This window comes from Anneissia japonica, unplaced genomic scaffold (genome assembly GCF_011630105.1).
Source record: "Anneissia japonica isolate Jap-2015-1 unplaced genomic scaffold, ASM1163010v1 scaffold171_len658169_cov177, whole genome shotgun sequence".
NCBI classification, from domain to species: domain Eukaryota; kingdom Metazoa; phylum Echinodermata; class Crinoidea; order Comatulida; family Comatulidae; genus Anneissia; species Anneissia japonica.
The window spans coordinates 421217-432486 of NW_022733907.1; the positions used below are offsets into that span (position 1 = coordinate 421217).

At 35.9% G+C, this 11270-nt stretch overlaps 2 protein-coding genes across 3 annotated transcripts in view; both read right to left on the bottom strand.

The window, feature by feature from the left end:
- LOC117116270 (deleted in malignant brain tumors 1 protein-like) overlaps positions 1-931 on the bottom strand; it is a 26305-nt gene extending 25374 nt beyond the window's left edge. The window contains exon 1 of one of the 2 annotated variants that reach the window (XM_033260276.1): positions 665-926. The gene's annotated coding sequence lies outside the window, so the exon portion shown is untranslated. Of the gene's footprint in view, positions 1-664 lie in introns of both variants that reach the window. The other variant, XM_033260277.1, reaches the window with a different exon arrangement.
- A 4691-nt stretch (positions 932-5622) lies between these two features.
- Positions 5623-10586, bottom strand: LOC117116271 (PCNA-associated factor-like). The gene is made up of 4 exons (XM_033260278.1): positions 10335-10586; positions 8681-8761; positions 7700-7868; positions 5623-6740 (listed from the first exon to the last, which is right to left on the bottom strand). Exons 1-4 carry the CDS (start codon positions 10369-10371, stop codon positions 6560-6562), a joined length of 468 nt encoding a protein of 155 aa, XP_033116169.1. The 5' UTR covers positions 10372-10586; the 3' UTR covers positions 5623-6559.
- Between the last annotated feature and the right edge of the window lie 684 nt (positions 10587-11270).

The window sequence follows — 11270 nt, forward strand, 5'->3', positions numbered from 1 at the left end:
TATATATATATATATATATATATATATATATATATATATATATATATATATAATATAGAAAGACAGCAATAAAAAACAGCTATGAGTTGTAAACATACTAGAAGCAATATAATTTATTAAAACACATATATATATGTGTGTGTGTATATACATATATATATATACATATACACATATATAAATATTCATATACATATGTATATATAGGCCTATATGTATGTTTATGTATACGTATATATATATGTATAGGCTATATATGTATATATATGTATATATATAATAATTTTAAGCGGAGAACTAATAGTATAAGCATACTTGCTACTTTATAACATATTGTAAAACATGCTGTAGGCGGCTATAATTATTAGCAATATTATCATTGCACTTAATCGTTTCCCGAAAGTTAACAAGCACAACAGTAGTTAATCAAATGATTATGTCACGCAAAAAGGACTATTCTCTATTCCGAAACTGTGGCTTAAACTTATGTTGCTCTCCATTTTAAGCTAACCACAAATAACATTTTGCAAATAATCGAGAATATTTAATTTAACATTTTGAATAACATTTAAGGGAGCGATTAGATGTGGTGATATAAAAGATTCAAATTTCCAATAATATTTATTTAAAGCAAATATATTGTTATTACTGACTTTTAACTTACCAGGCGACGTTATTTGTATGAATATATTCCAGTCCGACGTCCAATGTGTATATACTAATCGTACATCGCATATTTGATTGATAGTTTTTTGACGAAATTTGCGTATGTTCTGTAGTTAACCACCATAAGAATAATAAACGACAAACAGTTAATTTCGTGAAAACATGCACTAACACGCAGGAATGAATGAATCATCGGTTATCCAGTTGCCATCACTATCGCTGTGTAGTCTCTAGTTTGAATTGAATTTATGAGTGATTCATAAACCGACAAAATAACAACCTGATTATCCAAGATGAGGCCGGCAGTTTGTCACGTCGAACGTCAAACCACAGCTCCTATATATAGCTTAATATCTGTCAACGTACGTTTCGATCAATCTTAATGATGGAAATTCGTTATTTTGGTATCGAAGTTTACAGAAGCTTTAGAATAATGATTGTTTGGAAATAAATGTATATACTTTTTATTATAAATGGCTTATTTAATTATGATACGTCCGGCAACCTGAATCTAGTTTCATTTTCTTATCAACAAAAAACATTATGCTTAAAATTATGAGAAGCAAGCTTGCAAGTAATTTTTAAGAATCTAATAATACCAAACGATACTACATTAAATCTAACATTTAATAGCGTCCGCATTAACGATCTGGAAACATTATGTTGAATACAAAAAATATCATTTAGAAATTGCTGTGTTCATTTTCTTTCAAATATTAATATTACAATACCGTATTAACTATTGTAACTAGGCCCTATATTCTTTTTAACTTTTTATGTGTTAATACAAGTATGCACGCATATACCGAAAGGCCCACTACTTAATCCCAGATAAGATAGTATAATACATACTCTGAGTGTCGAAATTCACGCCATCGTGTGAGGATTCAATATTTTGACATTAATTATGTCATCATCAGAAATGATGACGACATAATTAATGTCCAAATATTGAATCCCGAAACGATGGCGTGCATTTCGATACTTGGTGTATGCACGCATATAGCGTATTGTGATTTGATGTGGGTTTACATTAAAGAAATATATCATGTTTCTACAGTCTAATTCTATGGTCCATTGTGCGAGTGTGTGGGTGTGTGAGTTTGTGTAGGGTGGGACTTAAAGAGTGCTCTCTTGTTGTGTATTTTAATTAGAGGTGTGTGTCTAAAACAATGAAATTGGAATATCCCGCAAACAGGAGATATCCTCCATTTTGACAATTAAAATACTAACAGGCCTATAAAAACTAAGCATAACAGTCTAGGTTGGATTTCTTCGATTCATAAAATATATTCTAGATTAGGCTTCTGCAAAGGCTTCATATTCCGTACTCTAACTCCATTCCAGGGGTGGCCCCAGTGTGAGGACCGGGGAGGTTGAGTCCACCCACCGCCGGCAGAAAAATCACAATTAGTGGGGGAGAAAAAAATAATTATTTGTATTTCCTACATATATGTAGGCCTAATAATATTATTCTTAGAGACTCTAAAATCGATTAATTGAAACCCCTAAGTTATATTTTTGGAGCCGACTCGTCGGACTGCTTTCGAAAGTTTTAAGCGATGCCCGACCACACCTTCTTTGCTTTCGTCGGTGACATGCCCCCCCCCCCCCCCCCCACCGACCCACATCGGTCAAATCCGAGCACCATCCCTGTTCCATTCCTTCGTCTATTTTCTCCTTCACATGCCTTGCCCTTCCACCCTCCACACTCTGAAGCAATAGGCCTACATTTGCTTTGCGTCATACATGTAATCAGTCAATCGGTCTGCAATTAGCTGATTGTAGACTTCCGCAACACATTGGGTCAGGTAGATTATTAAAATCAAAAATTTCAAGTTGATTTAAATCTACAGATTTCGAATTTGAGTAACGAAGGGCGTTTTGATGTTTAATTGACAAGCAGCTGCTCTAAACAGAGACAGACCATTGGGCCAGGCACGGAACTGTAAAAATGATTAAATTTGCGTTTTCAACATAGCTTTTTTTTAAAATTGAATATCATACACTAGGCCTATAAGTTTTGATTAGATGATGTGATAAAATTTAAATTTGAATTCAGTGTAATTTTTATGCACATATCGAAAAATATACACAGTTTGGCATTATGCCAAAAATAGCAAAATTACAATTTTCATCTGTTGGTGATGAAAATTCTTCCCCAGCTTCCATTCGGTATGGTGCCCTCGGGTATCAATTCTACGGCCTCTTCTTTTTATAATATTTATTAATGATTTGCCAAATATTATTTCTCATTGTTCTGTCTTCATGTAGGCCTATGCTGGCGACACTGCTGTATTTCATCCAATCCAATCCAGTCATTTATCCAATCATTTATAAAGCCCCTTGTTTACTAACACAAAGCGCTGCACTGTACCCCACACTCAAGCACCTCACAACTAGCTTTTTACGTACAAGTAATGTCAGAGATATATTTCGGGCATAAGCCAGACAGCGACTTGAATGCAAGAACCAGTATTTGAAGTAAACTCTTAAAGAGCAGCCAGTGAAGTTCAAGGAGAAGATGTGATATGTGAGTATGAGAGGATCGGATGTTATAAATCAGACATGCAGCAGAATTCTGCTATAGTTTCTGTTATTTCAGGGAATCCGTTACAGCCAGCTCAGTGTACAATAATTACAATAATCAACTCCTGATAAAATGCATGACAAGTGTCATAGTCGATAAATTTGTGAATCCTCCGTATGTTACGAACATGGTACCAAGTTGAATTTGCAAATAGACTAAACCTGATTTGACAGTGGCAACGTGGAATCGAAGGTGACATTCAATTTCAATTTCAATATAATGTTTATTTCCACATCATCAATACAAAATACATAGACGGAGAAATACATAACGGTAAAAAAAAACAATAATTGTTAAGAATGTAAGCCCATCAGAACATTTGAATAAAGTGGAAAAGGGTCACCACAACAAGCAAGCTTTATAACGGGCGCCCATTGATTATGAAATAAAATTAACAACTATATCACAAAAAAACAAAAAAAATTATAAATAAAGTAACAATAGTCATTGAAAATTCTGAAGAAAAGTTAAATATGATTACATACAGCACAATTATTTATACAAAGGTTTGCATTACATCAAGATTTCGAACCGAGTTCGTGAGTAAAACGTCCTCCAAGTATCCATCTAAATATTTTAATGACATCCAAATTACTATTAAAAATGAACTTGAATGAGAACAAACTCCCTTTATTATTAACAAAACGAAATCGCATCTGGTTTTATCCATCGCTGTCTTGGAATGTGCATGTAGACAAACTGTTGGAAGAATTTCTCTTCTGGGCAGATTATGTCGATTGATAAAAACTCTCTAAATTTACTTCAAAAATCTAATTACCTTTATTTGATTATTGTGATTCAATTCAGGGAACCTGCGGAAAGAGTTTATTAGATAAATTACAAAAATTACAGGATAGAGCAGCACGTGTTATTTTTATGACTGATCACAAAACAAACTTAGTTCAAATGTATACTTCTCTTGGTCATTTCTTAGCGAAAGGAGAAATAAACATTTATATTAAGCACATCAAATATTAAAATTTCATATAAATTGATGGGAATTATGGTGGTATACAAGGCAAATATACTGTAAGTATTATGTAAATGCTAATTAGCATAATCACATTACCAAACAAAACAATAGGTTCCGTCTTATTACCATCTTCATATTACCATCAAAATCTCTCGAAATTGTTCAAGGGGGCAGAAAAATATGACAATTTAGGGGTTTCAAAGGCTTATTTAATCGATTTTAGCGTCTACTAATTTTTTTCTCGACGGATTCTGGTTTCCTCCCCGACGGGGAGGGGGAAGCTGGGTCCCCTGGCACCACCCCTGCAAAAATTACATGAATAAGAACATGGGCACAAAAAAAAACCTCCCCGGATCTCCGCTCCTTCAGGGAGGCTAATTATTCACTTAAAATATTTATTATCTTGCATTTTGCAAAGGTCTTTCCAAAACTATAGTTAAAGACGTTGCAACATTCATTACTTTACCTTAGAAATTTGGCTTATACTGCTGGGCTCCGCATAGACTGATTATCTAAGTTTTAGGATAGTGACAGTTCCCCGAAAGGCCGCCAAATGCAGAAATGGCGAGTTCAAGACAAATACATACTGTTGAGCAATTTATTATTCGAAACACCACGACACTCTCAACAGTTTTCCCAACTATTTACAGTCTACCAACCACACAGTTCTACTATTGTTTATCTGTCATGAAGAAAAAAAAATATTCGAATTGCTTAATTTGTATATTTAAGTAAGTTACGGTATTAACTTAAAATTATAAATAATTTAAAAAAAAATCAACCGTCAGTGAAATAATAACTTTCCTGTATTCTTATGCATAGAGATTTTGTAGTGAAATGTCCGTAAATCAGTGAAAATTACTTTTGTCGGTCTGTTTCTCATTGGAAGCTATTTGATACTACAGTATTTTATATTTGTTATCTGATTAATGTGATGTCAGCGCTGATGTGTAGTTACAATCTAAATACTGTAGAGATGATAGCAGTGAATCTCTCGTTTCATATTAAAGACGTTCTTCGAGATTACTACCTGTATTAGTAATTAGAAGTTATATTTGTAACATAGAAGGTCCGAATGAATACCTGGTTGGTTTCATGGGCTTTCTCTATTGTATGAAAATGCTGACCTATTACCATTAAATAAGAACTCACAGTTGTCTATTTAAAAGCGTTTTCGACTCAACTTGCAAAAGTTATGTACAGTAGTGTGGAGGAAACCCATCTCACGACAATGAGAAAACTGTAATTATTATGATGATGCTAATAATGATAATTGAAGTAAAAATGATGCATTGATGATAATTCACATTGCTTCTCTCAACAGTCACCATTTCACACACACACACACGCACACACACACACACGAATTAAAAAAGATCAAAACAAGGCAATGGAAATGTTATTTTTGGCACAGTTTATTTTATCTTCAAGTCCTAACTTAACTAAAAATACAGTGAACAAAATACAACTTGTCCAGTTTGAAATGAGGCAGTGAAGTAGCTGGTTGCTGAACTATTACTTGTACTACATTTATCTTGCAACATATTTTAACAGTAAAGTTAATTTTTGCAGTGGCTATTGTCACACCAGTATTAAACAACCATTCCTAATTCTGATTGAAGGTTATCGAATGTATGGATTGGATTACGACATCCATTTACAATTAAGAATTGGTTTTAGACTGGTGTAACAATAGCTACTACCTTTAATTTAATTAAGAGATGGCATCATTTATCAAAAATGGGCTACACACTTTCAGCACATTATGGGGGTAGTATGCCACATATCACAAAGGCAATTATAAAATTTCCGTGGTTAGATCAGCTCCATGTAATAGGGTAGTACAGCATGTATCAAAAAGGCTTGTTAAGATTTCCATGGCTCGATCAGCTCCACGTTATAGGGTAGTAGTAGATCATGTACCATAAAGGTAACAAAAAAATTTCCGTGGCTAGATCAGCTCCCCGTTATGGGTTGATGATAGTGCATATATCACAAAGGCAATGGCGTTCAATATTTCCACAGCTAAATCAGCTCCATGTTTTGAGAGTGGTAGAGCAAGCATCATATTAAGGTAACGTTAAGTTTCCATGGCTAGATAAGCTCCATGTTATAGAATAGTAGAGCACGCATCAGAAAGGTTAATGGACATCAACATCTTTCAATGTAAGTGTTTATCAATTTTGCAAGAGTTCCCACTCAATTGCCATTTAGTTTTGATAGTTTGTCCAATAAAACGCTCATTGTTTCCTTTTACTATTATTGTCTCTGAAAATTAGTAAGACAAATAAATGATAGTTTATTTAAAAATCCATTGAGATATGATCTTTCTATTCATCATCATCACTGTCATCTATGCAATTGTTTTTCTTGAAATGAGATGAGCTTGATTCAGATATATTCGTTTTATCTTTCCCATCGTCTTTGTCCATCATTTCTTCATTGTTTTCAACCTCTTCTGTTTCAACCGCTTCTGTCTGTTCTTTTATTTCTTCACAAATCTCTGTATCTCTGATGAAATGAAAAATATAGTAAATGCAGTAATTATTTTCATTTAAAACACATAAAATATAACATCAGAATTAACTCTATTATCTATTAATGCAATTTATGTGTGAACCACCCTGTGAAGACCGGTCACATTGTTTTGGCCTAATATCTTTGAATAATTCAAAGTGTTAATTAAAAATAGGTAACAAAACATCTTGCCTGGATTTTATTTAAAAAATAGATCATAATTTTAATTTTGCCCACTGTTGGTGACTGTTGATTAGGATTTCCCATTTATTTTTAAAGTTTGTCTTTACTTGTGGGTGGGTAGACATGAAAAAAGAATTCCACTAGCGTATGGTATACTAATTGCTCAATGAGAGTCACTATTGTGTGTTGGTAAACAATTATATAATGGTATATTGACCTACACAGGTGTATTTAGGTATTGTGTATTTAGACAACAGTTTTTGCCACGTGAATGTATTCATTTAAAATGGAACATTTTCATATTATTGTATTTTAAATCAGAGTTAATTTCACTTTCTAAATGCTTGCAGAGTTGGTCTACTGTCAGTGGGTCTTGGATTATACTTGCTTGCGACTTGATATGAAAATGTTAGTTACCGTACTCGCGCAAATAAGCGCCTCGTTTGAATAAATGCCCCTCCTAACGTGAAAATTGTCTTAAGCCATGCTCTCTCGATAATTACCTTTTCTTAACCAAAACCATTAGTTTATCTTTGATTAAAAAAAAATTGCCCCTTGAATTTTCAAATTTCCCATAAGCACCTCTTCAATTTTCATCTATTTCCATAAGTGCCCCCCCCCACCCTCAATTTCCATTCTGTTTTCATAAACGCTCCGTTTGAATAAGCGCCCCTCAAAAGAGCCAAAAATATTTTAAGCACCTGGGCGCTTATTTGCACGGGTACGGTATGTGTAGATGAATGCTGACCATAACCTGACCTATGACCTACCTATTAGTACTAGTGCCAGCTCCAGCATCATCCTCTGGATTGTCATTTTCCTTATCGATTTTCTTTGGTTTTGATGTTTGAATTAGAAAGTTCATTATACCTTTCTGCCACTCCGGAGTTGGACGGTCGCATACAACATTTCCTCCTGCATACTTGTTTTTTCCAGCAGCTAAAAAGAAATATTATTGAGAGTTTATTAATTTTTTTTTCCCAAAACAATTCTTCACTTTAAGATTTTACCCTATACCAATTGAAGATTCTGCAATAAATTGTATACAATTTTTTCAATTTACAATAGTTGTAGAGTTCCAAAGAGTGGCAGGATGCCCCAATTAACATTTTACAAACCTTAGTGCTAACCTCGCTCCATTAGGCTTTAGCAAACTAGTACATTTTTTCCCTCTGCAGAATACATACCCCAGGTACAACTGTAGCAGATTCATAATTAAAAAAAGTTAATCCAAATTAGATGGTGTGCTTGCTTCGCTCGCTTACCCTCTAGCATGTGAACGTCTCGATTAGTTTTAATAAAAAGAACAATAGGACCTCTAAAAGAAGATAGGTTGCATGTTGCATGTTATTTCGCTCAGTTATTTTCTTTACCTAATGTCAGAATGCTGCGGTAGTTCAGGTACAGGTTTTGATAGCAGTTTTATATCATTTTACATAACATAAAAATATTTAAAAACCACTAAAATGAGATAAGACAGCATTGGTAAGGGACAGCAAAAGCAAAGTTTTACTGTAACTCATTGAGAAGCCAAAAACCGACTGTGCTTGAGAAAAATCGACTATGTTAACCGACTGTGCCTGAAAACAGAGTGTGCTTGAAAATCGACTGTGTCCGAAAGTTGCCCAACATACAAATATTGTCCAAAAATCTTCTCAAACTCAGGGGTCGTCTTATACGTGGGACGCCTTATACGCGTAATGCATTTTGCGGTATCTAATGGGAATTGAGGTATTGATTAGAAAACTTACCTTTGGGTGACAGTATAGCAGATCCACTACCGGCACCTCCCACACCACCAAGGGATTTTCTTGGTGCTTTTGCTGCCACAGCTGAAGGAAAAAAACAGAAGATGTCAGGTCAATACATATTTCAGTATCTTTTACTGAAGACAGTAAAACAAGACCAGCAAAACACTGAATCCTTGGCAGCCATTAGCTGAATCAGGGATTGGAATTTTATAGAGAATAATTACAAATTTAAAAAAAAATTATACTTAAAAAACACTTAAATAATAATTCAATTTAAAATACAATAATACAAATTAAAATTATGCCCAAAAACTGTTCAACACTATTAGCCCCTTTCAGACAGAAAATACCGCAATAATACCCTAATCACGGCGTTGTTATTGCCGGCACAGACCCTTTCACACAGCTAGTTAAAATCCAGTAATAATACTGTATCCTGTCTGAAAGGGTTCTCGCGGAAAGGAGTATTTGATGTCTGTGGCGCTTGTGCTTGTTAACAAAGAGAGGGAGCAATTTTTTGTTTACTCCATTAATCCAATATGGTCGGAGATGAAGTCATAAAACTGCTGCTTTGCAAATGTTTTTTAATGCTTGCTATGTTTGCAATACATGTAAATTTGAGAAACAGAAGGTTTCTAATGCGTTTCATTCAAGTAGAGAAAGAGTTTAGGAAGCGTTTAAGGTGAGGCCGGCTTGAATTTCGTGCAGCTAGGTGCAGGCGATTTTCGCGTCTAAAGAACCGTCAGCTAGCGATTTCATCGGCTTTGTTAACTGCAGCAGCGGTTGATACGATACAATACGATTTATTGGGTTCACTTTTAGATCAGTGGCACCCATCACTTAGATGGTGCACCCATTAACAATTATAAAATATAAGCAAAGGAAAGCAAAAGACAGTTCAAAAACAACAAACGGATAAATAGCATAACAAAAACAAAACCAAGCAATTTACAAGGCTGTGACCGTCTGATTTGTTATGCCTCAGTGTGTAAAGACGGCGATGAACCCTGTACCCTTTCACATCGAGTTGGGCAAAACTCGCTACGAACGGTATTAATGCGGTATTAAGACTAGGTCCCGAGAAGGTCTAACTGAAGCCAGCATTTAGGCGTAGGCCAAGGCCCTATTAACCATTTCACATAGAACGCCGGCGTTCGAGAAATATGGTAGTAATACCGTTTTGCAGGTCTGAAAGGGGTAAAAGATGCAGGCCAGATGGAAGAGGGCCTAGGCCTAGCCTAGCTCACTTAGGTAGAAAATTGCCTAGGAGGCCAGCCCTACCTTCAGTAATACCTAAGGCCTAGGCTAGTCCTAAGCTAGGCGTGGGGCTAGCTAGGCCTACTAGTACTAACCTAGGCTAGGAATTTAAAGTCATATTGAGTTGAGGCTCCGGAGGAAAACAATTTTGGAGCGGTTTTATTTATTGAGATACCTTGGCTAGGCTACTTGGTAGGAAGATTAGGAAGGGGACTAGGTATGGCCTAGCCTCCTGAGTAGTACAAGGCCTAGGCTAACCCTAACCCTAGCCTGCAGTAGTGCTACTACTAGGCTCCTACAGACAGTACTACTCTAGCAAAGGCCTAGCTAGGGCCTACCTAGCTAGCCTAGGCCTAGCCCTTGACTGGCCAATCATAGAACAAAACAAAACTGTTACCTTTTCTTGCTCCTCCGTCTGCCTTTGTTCGTACCATCGTATATTACGAACTCAAAAATAATGTAATACAAAATAATATGGAAAAAGATCTAGGATTTGAAACAACACATACAATTACAATTTCAATGATGAATCGGACGTCCAAACAACCATACTCTCGCTTGCTATTGTGTCGATCTTCGTAGCGCGCGAATTCTGAAATTTCGCGGGGTATGGTTGGTAACTGGTGATCTGCACCGCCATAGTTAGACTTTCCACCACAACAAGCCCATGACTTTCTTTTTCATTCTAGACAGCGCCACCACCGAGCAATTGCATCCTGCTGCAGACCGGCAGCGAGGCGAGGTCAGCTACGCTTTGCAAAAGCAGCCAGACATTGCAAAATCGTTAATGCAAAAGAATAGCCTGGGCGATACCATTTTCGCGAAGGTAAATTGAAAAAAAAATATGATCGACCACTTTTATGGTTGCTGCCCTCTACAGTATTTCAACGTCAGGTTAAGTTATTGTAGGTGGTGGACAACCCTGGGTAAACTAACCCAGTAGTCATGGTTGGGGCGAGTGGATACAGAAAGGTTCTGTATTCGGGTGTGCAGGGCGAAGGCCTTGATAAAGCAGACTAAATGTTGTGGCAGATAATGTCTTGGTTTATTTGTCTCCTGTCTCTTTTTTTGTGGACTGATTATTATTTGTTTTTCTAGATGCTCAGATGTGCTTTCCAGCACTGGTCTGTTAATCAGTGGCGGATCTGGAGGGTGGTGGTGAGGGGGGAGGGGATTAATAGGGTGGCTACTCACCCCCTTCGTTTACTGTGGGAAAAAAATTATGGTCACTCGTCTTGCGTGTGTGCTCTTCGTGTACTCTTTCTATTTGATGCCTAATTTTTTTTCAGGGCGGCCACCTAATATCGTCCAGCAGTCTACTAATTCCAAAAAA

Coding starts and splice junctions, on each gene's coding strand:
- LOC117116271 (XM_033260278.1), bottom strand. CDS start 10,371: ATGGTACGAACAAAGGCAGACGGAGGAGCAAGAAAAG. Junction 8,762..10,334: donor AGACGGAGGAGCAAGAAAAG/GTAACAGTTTTG, acceptor TTTTTCCTTCAG/CTGTGGCAGCAAAAGCACCA. Junction 6,741..7,699: donor GCTGGCACTAGTACTAATAG/GTAGGTCATAGG, acceptor TCATTTCATCAG/AGATACAGAGATTTGTGAAG.